Here is a 16,748-nt window from a genome sequence, read left to right on the forward strand (position 1 = left end):
CATTGAGCATGTTTGAGATGCTCTGGATCGGCGTATACAACAGCGTGTTCCAGTTTCTGCCAATATTCTGCAACTGCACTGAGCTATTAAAGAGGAGTGGACCAACATTCCACAGGCCACAATCAACAACCTGATCAACTCTATGCGACCGAGATGTGTTGCACTGGGTAAGGCAAATGGTGGCCAGACTGGTTCTCTGACCCCCTCCCCCCCCCTCCGGTAAGGCTAAACTGTGCACATTTCAGAGTGTCCTTTTATTGTGGACAGTCTAATTATTATCATGCTGTCTAATTAGCACCTTGATATGCCACACCTGTGAGGTGGGATGGATTATCTCGGCAAAGGAGAAGTGCTCACTAACACAGATTTAGACAGATTTGTGAACAATATTTGAGAGTACTGGGTCTTTTGTGTATGTAGAAAATGTTTTAGATGTTTTTTTTTTTTTTTTTTATTAATCTTTATTGTTTTTTCAAAGTCCATACAACTTCAACAATCACTTAATTGTATTACATTATAAAACAGCATGTCGCTTAATGTATTATAAAACCACATGCATACATACAAACTGCATATTTCCTCCCTGTTGAAAAAAAAAAAAAAAGAGGAAACGTTCTCTCCCCCCCTCTACCCTCCCCTTACCCCCCCTCTACCCTCCCTTTACCCCCCTACCCACAAATCCCTCCCCCTGCACCAGACATCCCCTCATCTAATTTTTTTTACCATTTCTGCCATAATTCAGCAAATCTATATATTTTTTTTTTATATATAATAAGTGAAATTCTTCTCTAACAAGCGAGATCCTAGTCAGGTTCTCCCATTCCTTGGCCGCAGGTACCACACCCTCTCCCCAATGTCCAATAATACACCTTCTAGCCTGGAATAGGAGTTTAGAAGCTATGGCACGATGTTTAAAATTATCTATCTTATCCACTACCCCTAGAATACATATTTCAAACTCCCTAGGGATACTAAACCCATGATATGCCTATATTTTTTCATTTACCTTCCTCCAGAAATCTTGGATCTTTCTACATGTCCACAATAAGTGCACATCATCCACCCCTATCTGGCCGCATTTTTTGCAGCTAAATTCTTTAGATTTATAGTATTTTATAAGACTCTTGGGGGAGTAGTATAATACAATATATTAAATTGGGTAATCCTATGAGAAAAGTTATTTGAGACCCCATTTTTGGCTTGTATCACCCTCTCCCAGAACTCTTCCCGTTGAGACTTAACAACTTCCTGCATTAGATAATTAATTGCTCTTTTTTCAGTCTTTTGAAATAACAAGGATTCATATATCCTAGACACCAATTTCTTCCCTACCGTTAATTTGGAAATATTAGCTAGAGGGCTTGGGAAGGTGGTAATTTGTGTTCCCCTTCCCAACGACGTCCATAAAGCTTGTTTCAACTGTAGATAGAAGAAATTCATGTCCCTATCTCCTATCCCGCACTCATTTTTAAGATCCAAGTATGTAATAATATCTCCCTCCTTCCATATTTAACCAAATCTGAAAACTCCATATTTCCACCAAATTCCCTGTTCAATCAGCTTTAATTCTGTAAGTTGAGTATTATCCCACAATAGAGTGTCAGTATGTAATCTGGTCTGTGGCCACAGTTTCAGATCTTTGAGTTCAGCTCATGCAAAATGGGAGCAAAACCAAAAGTGTTGCGTTTATATTTTTGTTCAGTGTATATGTAATCAAATAGCTCCATAAGCAATCAATAAGCAATCCATAAGCAATCAATGTTTCCACGGTGAACCATTCATATATAGCTTTATTTAAAGCTACTGTATTTTCAACCTGTCTTTTGAATATCATCTGAAGAGTTTTAATTAATGTTGTAGAGTCTGATGGGATTTCCGACAAATTTTTGATATTTTTCCATGATGCCTACAGTTGAATAATTAACACCTATAGGTAGTCTGTACTTTACAGTACAGGGTAAATAAAAAGGGCTTTACGAGTAGATGAATATTTAAGTGCACCTGCCATTCCAGAGAATGAGATCCTCCCTTGTCCTCTACTTGGACCACTTACGCACTATGCAAGAGTGGCATGACTTACTTGACAGACAGTATTCATTTGTTGTCTATTGAGTTTTCTGCTGGGGAAGGAGTACATTTGAATACCTAATATTAAAAGGTATCGCTTGGCAGATGGAATCCTTAAAATTTTTATTTGTGATCATAGTTGACCTGCATTCTGTCGGCGTTCTAGACTACTCTGCTCAAAGTTGAATCTTTTGGACTCTGCTTGACTTTAAAAAGTTAATGGCTCCACTGAGTTATACATCTGAATACCATTTTTGGGTCTTCAAATTCATCCCCTCAGCATGCTCAGCAACAAAAAATGAAGCACGAATCCGACCTAAGAAATCAAGCAATTGACATTTTATTTGTTCAGTGTCAATTTAAAGTTAATATGGTATCAGAAAATGACCCATTGTTTAAATCACATTTTTATGTAAAATATTAGATGATTTTTTTTTACATGGTTGCTACGCAATAAAAACTAAAAAATACTCTGTCATGAAAGAGGGAAAATGTATTAAATATTTTATGTTACATCTTTATATGTTATATTATGGTATGTTATTACAGATGTAGATATGTGCATTTTGTTTGTTTCTCTTCTTGTACATTTTATGCCTTATTTAAAAAAAAACTCCATAAGCAATCAATGTTTCCATGGTAAACCATTCATATATAGCTCTATTTAAAGCTACTGTATTTTCAACCTGTCTTTTGAATATCATCTGAAGAGTTTTAATTAATGTTGTAGAGTCTGATGGGATTTAGGACTTTCTAGCACTTTGATATTTAAAAGGGAGAAATTTGCAGATGTGGCTTTCCTATCAGCTCTCAGTTATTAAAATAATTTGCATTGTTGTTATAAACCCAATCAAACATTGTTACTCTTCATCATGCAAACTGTTTGGATAGTTTTAAGTGAATTGCTTAAAGGAGTTTACAAGTACTTAGATATTGATGGCGTATTCTCAGGATAGGTCATCAATAAAGGATTGTTGGGGGTTAGATAGCCTCCATCAATCAGCTGTTTTTCAGGTATCTGCTGGAAATTATGCAGTGAATGAAGCCGGATGCAAAAGGCTCCATCCACTGTCTAAGGGCTGTGCTTGGGTACTGCTGCTCAGCTCCCATTCAAAAGCATAAGAAAAGATGCATCAAAATTATTTAATGAGAAATACAAGTATTTATCAAAATACCAAAACAGGCATTTTATTAGATTTGACATATCCTCTTTAACATGGGTAAAGCAGATTATTGTCATGGTCTCTAGGCCCACCATGATGTGATATCTTCTGACGTAGACCCTACCTGGACCCTTAAGGGTTCAACTTGTAAACCACCAGTTATGTCTAGTGATAGAATATGTTAGACCAATTTCTTTACTGGATTTAAAAGAGAATATACTCATGTACAAACTGGTAAAAGGGATGAGTAAATAGTATATTTCATGAAAATAAGTAGTTTAATATAAGACCAAAAAATATCATTTCTCAACTCCAACCCTTGAAATACCAAAACACAAGAAGACCATTTACTGGGGTGTCTTAATCATGATCCACCAAGTAAAAATTGTAATATTTGTCTTCTCATGACCTTACTTTTCACGTCTGATTCTGTTGTAGACGTGTGCCACCACTACTGCGTAAACTCCGAATCTTGCACAATCTCCGATGATGGCCGGGTAGAATGTGTGTGTCCTATAAGATATGAAGGCCCAAAATGTGAAGTAGACAAATGTCAGAGGTGTCACGGAGGATTCTGCATTATAGATAAGAATGACTACGATGTCAAGTGCAAGTAAGTCCACAACTAAAAGAACCGTAATGTTGTATTTCTTAGGGTTATTTTAGAAGAATTCCATATGAGCTAAGATGCATCATGAATCTTCATGATCTTTTGGCCATGAATAAAGATGTTATATGTTGTGCTGCTTTCTTGGCAGATACACTGATTATGATGCATTACAAGGTTTCTGATTTAACAGCAAAGGTCAACATGCATGTTGGACTGGTATTACGCAAAGTGACTGTAAAATGTTACATAGGAAGTTCCACTATAGTGAATATCTATGTGTAAATAGGCTATCTCTTCATCTGGTCCAATGACTGGTATAGATAGCAAAGAAAAAAGGAGTAGGTTCCAATTCATGCATTCATTTTAGATATTTTTCCATGATGCCTACAGTTGAGTAACACCTATAGGTAGTCTGTACTTTACAGTACAGGGTACATAAAAAGGGCTTTACGAGTGGATGAATATTTAAGTGCACCTGCCATTCCAGAGAATGAGATCCTCCATTCTCCTCTACTTGAACCACTTACGCACTATGCAAGAGTGGCATGACTTACTTGACAGAGAGTATTCATTTGTTGTCTATTGAGTTTTCTGCTGGGGAAGGAGTACATTTGAATACCTAATATTAAATGGTATCGCTTGGCAGATGGAATCCTTAAAATGTATATTTGTGATCATAGTTGACCTGCATTTTGTCGGCGTTCTAGACTACTCTGTTGTGTTCTGCAAAAAGTCATGCTCAAAGTTGCATCTTTTGGACTCCGCTTGATTTTAAAAAGTTAATGGCTCCACCGAAGTATACATCTGAATACAATTTTTGGGTCTTCAAATTCATTCCCTCAGCATGCTCAGCAACAAAAAATTAAGCACAAATCTGACCTAGGAAATCAAGCAATTGGCATTTTATTTGTTCAGTATCAATTTAAAGGGAATATGGTATATGAAAATGACCCATAGTTTAAATCACATTTTTATGTAAAATATTAGGTGATTTTTTACATGTTTTTAATCTATATTTAAAAATAAAGAAAGAAATAAAAATGGTATACTTTTTACACTGGCCCCTAGGCTTAATAATATGTTGAGACCTCCTGTTCTTTGAGAACAACCACATGGGCCATCAAAACACTAAACTGGAGCAGATCTCATTGGCTTCTATTGGAGATTTTTCTAGGTGTGCTCTGTGAACAGTGCAGAAGTTAGGAGGGAGTAGATAAGCAGTAGTCATCTCATTATCATCACAGGCACAATTTCAATGACAGATATCACCTCTATATAGAATACAGTATCTACCATTCACAATAGGTGATATGACAGCTTATATGCCTGGATTCCAGTTAGTTCCTGGTTTGTCTGGACCGCTGGTGCTTGTACCAGCGTTAGTCTCTGCAGGTAAGTGGCCAAGTACACCGGAATCCTACTGGAGGTGCAACCAGTGAGCCCTCAACTAAGTTCATCCCCGCCATCAGGGGCTCTGTGAATAACGGGGCTCACTGAGTCTCTAGCCTCTGGGTTTGGCTCTAAGTCAAACCAGTGTACTTGGTCCAGTATTATTTTCTGGCACTACATCTTTACTTGCTGGTCCAGATTTCAGTCATGTACGTATCTCTGTTAATAAAATATTTGTCTTTGTCCTTGCCTTGTCTGTCTTCTTGCCTTGGTGTTGTATGCTTGAAAGATGTTCTAGGGGTCTGTATGACCCTGTCTAGAACATGAAAGTTACTTTTAAAGAACAGGAAGTCTTGACATATGTTAGGCCTAGTAACCAGTAAAAAACGGCAAGATTTTAGGATTTTTTTTTAAATATATAGAGGGATATGGAAAAAAAAAAAAATCCAAAATGTAAAATCTATAGATATTTAATCTAATAACTTGGTTTAAATAATAGGTCATTTTCTGAGGAAACATTCCCTTTTAAAACAGTTTCTGGGATGTTTGAAATAAGTCAGCCAATGTCATCCATGAAGGTCTGTGAGTTCAGGCTCCCACTAATGTGCCGCTCTGTCTCATGGATGTCAGTGAGAGAGCCATGGTGCTCTGCAGTTTATCAGCCATTGTAGGTGTTTTGGCTTTTGTACCCCTTTAACATTGGGTATATAAGGGGACCTTTACTGCACCACAAGTTGTATACTTGGCTATTTGGGTGCTTATAATACAATAGCAAACATGGCATTACAGATTGACCATACAGTGAGAAACAGAAGCATTTGAACACCCTGCGATTTTGCAAGTTCTTCCACTTAGAAATCATAGAGGGGTCTGAAATTCACATTGTACCCGTAGGTGCATTCCCACTCTGAGAGACAGAATAAAAAAAATAAAAAATCAGGAAATCACATTGTATGATTTTTAAAGAATTTATTTGTCTTGCACTGCTGAACATAAGTATTTGAACACCTGAGAAAATCAGTGTTGATATTTGGTACAGAAGCCTTTGTTTGAAATTACAGAGGTCAAATGTTTCCTGTAGTTTTTGACCAGGTTTGCACACACTGCAACAGGGATTTTGGCCCACTCCTCCACACAGATCTCCTCTAGATCTGTCAGGTTTCGGGGCTGTCGATGAGCAACACAGAGTTTCAGCTCCCTCCAAAGATGTTCTTTTGGATTTAGGTCTGGAGACTGGCTAGGCCACTGCGGAACCTTGATATGCTTCTTACGGAGCCACTCCTTGGTTATCCTTTATGTGTGCTTCTGGTTGTTGCCATGTTGGAAGCCATGACCCATCTTCAATGCTCTGACTGAGGAGGTTGTTGCTCAAAATTTCACAATAAATGGCCCCGTTCATCCTCTCAAAAAGTTCTACTTTGGTCTCATCTGACCACATGACTTTCTCCCATGCCTCCTCTGGATCAGCCAGATGGTCATTGGCAAACTTAAGACGGGCGTGGACATGTGATGACTTGAGCAGGGGAACCTTCTGTGCAATGTATGAGTTGAAACCATGACGGTGTAGTGTTCTACTGACAGTGACCTTTGAAACTGTGGTCCCAGCTCTCTTCATGTCATTGACCAGCTCCTCCCTTGTAGTTCTGGGCTGATTTCTCACCTTTCTTATCATCAGTGTTACCCCACGAGGTCAGATCTTGCAAGGAGCCCCAGTCCGAGGGAGACTGACAGTCGTCTTTAGCCTCTTCTATTTTCTAACAGTTAACAGTAACAGGTCTTTGAGAGCCAGAATTCTTGATGTTTCTCATGTGTTCAAATAGTTATGTTCAGCAGTGCAAGACAAATAAATTCTTTCAAAATCATACAATGTGATTTCCAGATTTTTTTATTTATTTATTCCGTCTCTCAGAGTGGGAATGCACCTACAATTTGGATTTCAGACCCCTCCATGATTTCTGTGGGAGAACTTGCAAAATCGCAGGATGTTCAAATACTTCTGTTCTGCACTGTATATGTTTCATTTTAAGCTCTTCTCCATACATTGAAATATATCTAAACAACATATTAATTAATCATGTAAAAATAAATAACCTTCTAATAGACTTGCTTTAAAATGGAAATTAATTCTGACAATGATATTATTCCCTTTGTACTTCCTATTGAGGGGCTATTAATTGGCGCCTCAGTGAAATTGGCAGCACACTGTATGATTGCAGCTTTCACTCCCAGGTCTCAGTTCCCAGTTTTTCCATATACTTCACACTTTAGCTTCAGCATTTTTATTCATAAAAATGCAAATGGAGGCACTTAATATTCATAGCTCACGTGAAAGTAATGCATTCCAGATTTGTAATGCACGAGAAAAAAACAGAAATGTGTTAAGCTGATTATGTTGTTTGTATGAATATTCATCTGCAACAAAAAAGGCATATTAAGCGTACAAGTTTATGAAGAGCTTAAAGAACTCCAACTACAATATTGAAGCTCTAACTTCCCCGCCTTCCAAGTGGCAGGATTCCAGTTGAGCTGCAGTTCTTTTGGAAACATCACATTGTCTTGCTGGAAAAGACCCCCGGAATGGTCTTCGGGAGATGAATGCTATACATACTGATAGAATATGAACATATTGGTCATGCATAATCTTCTTCAAGGTGTAAGCCCAGAATAGAAATATGGCACCCAAACATTTTTTACAATTGATATTGACCTAGGAGACCATATGATTGCTGGCTATATGCAGGGGTGAATTTGCTCTATCTGGGGGCCCCAAAGTTATGTCTGAGGCCTCCCATCACATTGCAAAGCTCTGCCCCATTACACCGCAAAGCTTTGCCGTTTTGCGCTAAGCTCCCGCCCCATCAGCTCGCTAAACCCCACTCTCAGGTTAGCAGTGCAGCACTTGTACTGGTGCTCTACAGCTGGAAAGAGCCCCCCGCCCTCCGCACTGAACCTCTGTCCAGCTGAATTACTAAATTTGACTGACAGTGCCAGGCAGGCATGATGATGCTTTCACTGCCTGGCCCTGTCAATTAAAGTGCAGAGGGCATGGCAGTTGTAGAGAGAGCAGAGCTTCTAGGTGTAATGTTAACGCCCCCGTTGCTCCTAGAGGCTCATTTGCATATATTAAAACATCATGTTTCTTAGCAGTGCGGACATGTCAGGGTAGCAACTACCATCACACACAAACAGCGATAGTGTAGCCCTAAAACTTCCCATACCTACTATCCCTACCTACTTGCATGGTCACCCTAGTCAGTGGCTATGCAACTGGGCAGCAGGCTCTGTACTGAAATACGTGTGAGGGTGACACACAAACTGGGAACAACAAACAGACAAACATAAAAAGTATTTGTACGAGAAAGAGTCAAATGGCAGTCAGACAATAAAGTACGAAAACGCCAGAGGCAAACGAGAAAACCAAATATGCTAAAAAATCTGTACCAGGAGATCAATACAATGCAAAATCGCCAGAAGCCAAGAAACATAGCAACAATACCAAATCCAGAAATCCAAAACCAGAGGAGTCTTCAATACAACATGGGAACAGCAGGGTGAGACAGAGGACATGAAATTCACCAGCACCTACACATGCAGGCACTGGCCTTTTATGCAGAGGAGAAAGCAGCATGTCCTGACCCTCTGGGGCCCTGGTTCGCCACTTCATTGGCCTGGGGCTCCAACATCTGAGCGGGCCGTCCAGCAGCCAGACAGCGCTGCTGCATTGAGACAGCCACGGCCAGCAGAGCCGTGACAGCTGCCAAACACATATGCAATAGGTCAGCAAGTTCCACAATTACAAATCTACTGACGCATGCCCTTTAAATATTAAAATTCCAGTTTCTTGAAACTACCACTAATGGGGATAAACTAAAGATGAGTTTATCATGGGAGCTGCATAATTCTGTCTTCAGTATGCTCCCCCTAGTGGCGGCTGCATAATTCTGAAAAAACTGAAATTGAATTTTCTTTATACTTTAGCCATATAACTTTTTAACAGTGATGAAAACCTTTTCCTTATATACAGTAGAAAAGAAGGACTACCGTATATCAAAAAGCAGATCCCTGAGGAAGCTGGTGCCTACCAGAGATACGCATCCAACAGGAAGACGTGCATGCCTTTACCTGGGCATGTCCTTTATAATGTATAGGCACCCGTTTTTCTTGGACATTGGATATCACGTGTACTATTTTATTGGATTATATTTCTCAATTTTTGGTTAGTCTGGGTACCAGTATTCTTCTCATTGGGAATTAGGTTGTTACTTATATGTAGGGACGTATTTTGGATCCCTCATATCGTCTCTATTGTATCTAATATTTTAACCTGGCTATAGTAAAGATTACTATATTTTATATCTCTGGGATGTGCTGCTTAGTGATGAGCGGCAGGGGCAATATTCGAATTTGCGATATTTCGCAAATATTTGGGCGAATATTCGCCATATATTCAAGAATTCGCGAATTCATGATCTCCAGGCATTATTTTCTTGATTGTGAAAATTCGCATAAAATTAGAATATTCGAATATTCGCGATTACGAATATATTTTGCGATATTCTAAATATTCGTGAATTCTCGAAGTGCCGATATTCGCGATTAAAATTTGCAATTCGAATATTCGTGATCAACACTAGTGCTGCTTTGTATAAAGTCCTTCTTTTCTGCTCATACTTTGATTGGTCTCTTGGCCTATTAGCATTGCACTCCAATACTCTCCGTGTGCCTCCCTTTCTTCTTAATGTTGGTAAAAACTTTTCCTTATATCATTTCTATGTCAGGCCGATTAAAGCTATTAAAATGGATTTAAAGCGCAGCACAAAAATAAATAAAAGAATCTTTTCCGTAAATCATTTAATGAGATTTCTGATTATTTGCTAATTCTTTATAATTCCTCCGTTAGCTAAATCATACAGAGAGATCCTTACAAGAAGAGGGGGCTGACAATTGCAGAATAATCTCCTGCACTAAATTCATTCATGGTAAAATAATAAAAAATTTCTATTGAGAAAAATAAAGGTGACATTCAGATTTTACTAAAAGCTATGAAGGTTAGGGAAAATGGGAAAATAAGACGCCCATAATTTTTTCCTTTTATTTAAGCTTATTCAACAACTTGAAGCCATTTCATGGAATCAAGGGAACACAAAAATAACACATCCTAGATCTGAATTAATTACATATTCTTCTGAAATACTTTGTTCTTTACATAGTTGAATGTGCTGACAACAAAATCACACAAAAATTAAAAATGGAAATCAAATTTTTCAACCCACGGAGGTCTGGATTTGGAGTCACACTCAAAATTAAAGTGGAAAAACACACTACAGGCTGATCCAACTTTGATGTAATGTCCTTAAAACAAGTCAAAATGAGGCTCAGTAGTGTGTGTGGCCTCCACGTGCCTGTATGACCTCCCTTCAACGCCTGTGCATGCTCCTGATGAGGTGGCGGACGGTCTCCTGAGGGATCTCCTCCCAGACCTGGACTAAAGCATCTGCCAACTCCAGGACAGTCTGTGGTGCAACGTGACGTTGGTGGATAGAGCGAAACATGATGTCCCAGATGTGCTCAATTGGATTCAGGTCTGGGGAACGGGCGGGCCAGTCCATAGCATCAATGCCTTCGCCTTGCAGGAACTGCTGACACACTCCAGCCACATGAGGTCTAGCATTGTCTTGCATTAGGAGGAACCCAGGGCCAACCGCACCAGCATATGGTCTCACAAGGGGTCTGAGGATCTCATCTCGGTACCTAATGGCAGTCAGGCTACCTCTGGCGAGCTCATGGAGGGCTGTGCGGCCCTCCAAAGAAATGCCACCCCACACCATTACTGACCCAATGCCAAACTGGTCATGCTGGAGGATGTTGCAGGCAGCAGAACGTTCTCCACGGCGTCTACAGACTGTCACGTCTGTCACATGTGCTCAGTGTGAACCTGCTTTCATCTGTGAAGAGCACAGGGCGCCAGTGGCGAATGTGCCAATCTTGGTGTTCTCTGGCAAATGCCAAACGTCCTGCACGGTGTTGGGCTGTAAGCACAACCCCCACCTGTGGACGTCGGGCCCTCATATCACCCTCATGGAGTCTGTTTCTGACCGTTTGAGCAGACACATGCACATTTGTGGCCTGCTGAGGTCATTTTGCAGGGCTCTGGCAGTGCTCCTCCTGTTCCTCCTTGCACAAAGGCGGAGGTAGCAGTCCTGCTGCTGGGTTGTTTCCCTCCTACGGCCTCCTCCACGTCTCCTGATGTACTGGCCTGTCTCCTGGTAGCACCTCCATGCTCTGGACACTACGCTGACAGACACAGCAAACCTTCTTGCCACAGCTCGCATTGATGTGCCATCCTGGATAAGCTGCACTACCTGAGCCACTTGTGTGGGTTGTAGACTCCGTCTCATGCTACCACTAGAGTGAAAGCACCGCCAGCATTCAAAAGTGACCAAAACATCAGCCAGGAAGCATAGGAACTGAGAAGCGGTCTGTGATCACCACCTGCAGAACCACTTCTTTATTGGGGGTGTCTTGCTAATTGCCTATAATTTCCACCTGTTGTCTATCCTATTTTCACAAAAGCATGTGAAATTGATTGTCACTCAGTGTTGCTTCCTAAGTGGACAGTTTGATTTCACAGAAGTGTGATTGACTTGGAGTTACATTGTGTTGTTTAAGTGTTCCCTTTATTTTTTTGAGCAGTGTATATTCATTTCACTGACTGCGCTGTTAATGTTCTCTCAGGTAACTCTCTCCTCAGGGTGCTGTTCTTGCTTTCTGTATCCCATCCACTCTTTTTGCTGCTCATAAAGATGCATCAGCTTTACCTAAGATGTGTCCCAAGGTGGTGTGTCACAAGATGGCCACCTTTGTAGAAACATAGGGGCACATTTATTTAGACTGGTGTTTTAGACGCTGGTCTTGATAAAACCCTATAGCTGGCGGAGCTATGAAGAGGCGCCGACCTGTACATAACTTTGGCGCATGGAGCGCCAGTCTAAATGTAAGACAGCTTCCTTGCAGTCTTACATTTAGACCATTTGAGGAGTAGAAAATGATGAATTAGATGAGTCTGCTGGCCCGACCCTTTCCCCGACCATGTCACGCCCACTTTTTTAGACCTGGCGTGAGCACGGAAAAGTCATAGAGAACCTTATTTAGAAAAATAAATGCGTCTAAAATCATTATCTATACTTGCCTGGGGTGTATTATAACTGGTAGTTGATAAAGAACCCTTGACCTGTTACATGTGCACTTGGCAGCTGAAGGCATCTGTGTTGATCCCATGTTCATATGTGCCTGCATTGCTGAGTAAAATGATGTTTTATTATATGCAAATGAGCCTCTAGGAGCAACGGGGGCGTTACCATTACACCTAGAGGCTCTGCTCTCTCTGCAACTGCCACGCCCACTCACTGCGATTTGATTGACAGAGCCAGCCAGTGTAAATGTGATTATACCCTGGACCTGTCAATCAAAGTACAAATGCAGAGAGAGCAGAGCCTCTAGGTGTAATGGCAACGCCCCCGTTGCTCTTAGAGGCTAATTTGCATATAATAAAACATTTTTCTCAGCAATGCGGACACATATGAACATGGGACCAACACAGATGCCTTCAGAGGCCAAGTGCACATGGAACAGGTCAGCCAGTGTCATAGGTGCAAATCTCCCCTTTAACCATTATTGCCACTATCAGTCGGCCATTGATACAGTAATTCCCATGAGAGAATGGGCATCGGGATTAAAGGGGTTTTGCAGTTTCAGGAGGAAGCAGGGCAACACTTGGTATGTGGCTGCAACAAAGAATCACTTACCTAACACACTCCATGACTCAGCTCTGATTCTCCTAGCCGTGCTGTGTTTACCTGGCTGCTGCTCTGACATCATGCTGACAACAAGTGACCACTGTAGCCAATCATTGGCCTTAGTAGTGCATGTAATGCCACTGCTGAAGCCAGGTAGGCAGAGCTCGGCTGGGAGAACTGAAGTGGATCCGCTAGGTAAGTGATCACTGATTCTTTATTGCAGGCAGACCCCACGTGTTTCTTCTGGAAACCGGACAATCCCTTTAACTCAGCGGTCCCCAACTGCCGGGCCACAGCCCAGGACCGGGATCTGGTAGATTGTTTACCAGGCCATGGCAATACAGAGGAGCGGAGATGCCAGGCGCATGCGCGCCCGACGCGCACATCACATTCGCTCGGCGCGTGACATGTACAGTGGCCAGAGTCAGTGGAGAAGGAGGGAGGGACGAAAGGAGGGAATCCCTGCCTCCTATGACACAGCTGCTGCAGAGCCCAATAAAATGAGCGGGCTCTCAAGCTGCCCGGACCACTGCCACCAATGAATGTTTGGCTAATATTAAAGTAGGAGGAGGGACGGGGGAGGGTTTACCGCTGCGCCGTCTCAGCTAGTGTGCTTGGCGAACGGCAGCGGCAGCAGCCTCCTCCTGAGTCTTGTCTTCTCCAGTCCACAGCCATTAGTGCTCTGCGCAGGTACCCGGCCCACACCCCGTCCCACACACTGCAAGATTATTAGCCTACCTCAAAATAAAGGCAGGCAAAAAACATGCATCAGGCAGCCAGCAAGATTGGGGGTTAATGTGACTCATTAACCACAGTGTTGCCAATAGCCATCATTTGAGAAGATGGGGTCACCTATTATTAATCTGAGGTACATGCTGCTATTACATTAGTACCCCCGTGTACCTCACATTAAGGCCTCGTGCACACGACCGTTGTTTGCTTCCGTTGTTTGCTTCCGCGTCCGTTCCGCCGATTTTAGCGTTTCAGGTGCGGACCCATTAATTTCTATGGAGCCTTTGAAAATGCGGATAGTGCACCGTTTGCCATCCGCGTCCGTGATCCCAGTCCGTCAAAAAAATATAACCTGTCCTATTATTTCTGCAGAAAACGGTTCGCGGACCCATTCAAGTCAATGGGACTGCTAAAAAACGCGGAGGCACTCAAGATTGTCATCCGCGTCCGCGCGTCCGGGTCCGTTTTATTCCTATCATTTGCATGGCAAACCTGTCTTAGACTTTTTTTTACATTCCTTTATGTCTGGTGGTCCTCCAAAAATAAAGGAAGACACACGGAAAGAAAAACGGAAACGGATCACGGAACAACGGATTGCCCATTTAGCGGAACGGAACACAACAACGGTCGTGTGCATGAGGCCTAAAAGTAAGTGGCCCCAAGCACCTCATCAAATAATGGGCAACGTTGGGTTAACCATTAATGCGAGGTACACATGATGCGGTTACTTCCTATTAATGTCAGGCACATGATAAAACAATGTGCCTCATATTAACAGCAAGTTACCCCAGCATGTACCTGATGCCATTAACCCCATGTTGTCCATTATGTTAAACGGTGTACTTGACGAGGTTGCTATTAATATGTGACACATGGTTTCATCAATTTAGACTCCATGTGCCTCACATTAATAGCCAGTAACCTTATCATGCTGTAGTACCTACCCAACACCAACCCGCACATTAACCCTATGTTGCCCAATGTCAATTATGTTAAATAATAAATGTAATCGTTATATAATGTTATATATTTTAAGATGCCCCTTGTGTTTTGTTATGCGCGTGAATCAGTCAGCACCGACCAGCACCCCCCTAAGCCCTGCCCCAGAACCCCCCACCCCACCCAGTCCCTGGGAAAATTGTCTTGCATGAAACTGCTCTTTGGTGCAAAAAAGGTTGGGGACCACTGCTTTAACTGACTCGGCATCCCATTTCTTTCGTTCTCATAGCAACCACCTTGACTTTTTCTATGTTAGATTCATCTTTTCATGGACTGGTGTCAAATGATTCTTTGTAGACCATATAGTTCTTAAAAGAAGTGTCCTCCTGCTAAATAGTCTAAGGCCATGGTCACAAGTGACAGAATTTCTGTGGAGTTGCATTGTTATTTAATTTTTTTTAAATCTCAGCATGCTCAGTATCTGGTAGAAAAAACACAGATTTTCTCTCTTTTAACCCCTGAAGTGCATTTTAGCTTTTAGAACTGTTATCCCCACCTTCCAAGAACGGCAACTTTTCCCATATTCGTCGATGTGGTCATATGCGTTTTTTTATTTGCAGGATGAGTTGCATTTTTAATGCCACTATTTTGGGGTACATAAACTGAAAACCTTATCTTCATTTTTTTTATATGGGGGAATAAAAGAAAAATAAGAATTTATGTTTTTTTGTATTTTTTTCTTTTATGTTGCAGTATAAATGACATGGTATCTTTATTCCGTGGCCAGCATGATTGCAGCGGTATCAAATTTATATAGTGTTTTATGTTCTGCTTCTTTTGCACAGTAAAACCACTGTTAAGAAAGAATCATTTGTTTTTGCGCCGCTGTTTTCCGAGAGCCGTAACTCTTTTCGTTTGGTCTGTCGAAGTGCTGTAGCAGAGCTTGTTTTTCGTGGGACGAGTTGATGCTTTCATCATTTCATTTTGAGGAAAAAAGACTAAAATTCAGTTTTTTTTGTTTTGTTTTTACAGCGTTTGCCTTGCAATTTAAATAACAAGATAGTTTTATTGGTCATGATGCGTTGATGCCAATTTTGTGCACTTATTTTATTTTTTAAACACTGAAGCATTTTAATGAGGAATTTTTTTCTATATTTTTTTATATTTTACTTAACCTACATTTACAGTTCTTGAAGTCCCAATAAGAGACTAGACTTATGGTCACTTGATCAATTGTATAGTACTTTGCAATACCTCTGTATTGCAATGCGCTTTGCCTGTCAGTGTAAAACTGATAAGCATTATATTAGTCCGTGTAAGATAGATGTACTGCATGGTTAACCCCACGCTCCGATATTTTCCTGTATGGTTAGGTGTCGCTTTAAAAGCTGGACTTCCATGTGTCATTTCCGGCTTTTGTATAAGCATCTGTAAAGTCAGCCTGGAATTACTATATAAAATAGAGCAGTGGTCCCCAACCAGTGGCGTGACAGCCATATGTGGATCGCGACCCCCTGCTGTGTGGCTTGCGATGACAGTCCTGAGTTATATGTACTGCCAATTGACATTGTTGCCAACCTATTCCTAGATTTATCACCAAACAGTGCAAATTTGAATGGTATAGTACTAGTGTTAAATATTTCTGTCTAAAATTTAGCAGCAAATGTTTGCACTTTCATGTTTTTTTGTTATTCCACATTAAAAATGTCTCTCCTTTTTTTTTATTGACTTTTGCTCCCGACCATCACTGAAAGTTGAATGTGGTTCAAAACATACAAAAGGTTGGGAAACTCTGGAAAAGAGAGTATTTTTCTCCTTTATGCCTTCCTATGTTTTGGGTCCGTTACCATTATCCTGAGTGGCATAATATACCTTTGGGGAAGGGTAGTCTGTATTAATTTCTGTGTATGGATTATGCTATATTTTAATGATATATATGCACTGATGAGCAAAAGGTTAACAAAAGGATAGAAATGTTTTGAACTTTTGACTTTTAGGCTCCATATCTCACCATCCACTACAGTTTAGAACGTGAGATACCACCATTTTATA

At 40.9% G+C, this 16,748-nt stretch overlaps 1 protein-coding gene across 1 annotated transcript in view; it reads left to right on the top strand.

The window, feature by feature from the left end:
- LRP1B (LDL receptor related protein 1B) overlaps positions 1–16,748 on the top strand; it is a 1,344,280-nt gene that overhangs the window by 1,295,490 nt on the left and 32,042 nt on the right. Inside the window, exon 86 of the mRNA XM_040441523.1 lies at positions 3,669–3,843. Coding sequence (XP_040297457.1) covers positions 3,669–3,843 — 175 coding nt within the window. The remainder of the gene's footprint in view (positions 1–3,668; positions 3,844–16,748) is intronic.

This window comes from Bufo bufo, chromosome 7 (genome assembly GCF_905171765.1).
Source record: "Bufo bufo chromosome 7, aBufBuf1.1, whole genome shotgun sequence".
Taxonomy (NCBI): domain Eukaryota; kingdom Metazoa; phylum Chordata; class Amphibia; order Anura; family Bufonidae; genus Bufo; species Bufo bufo.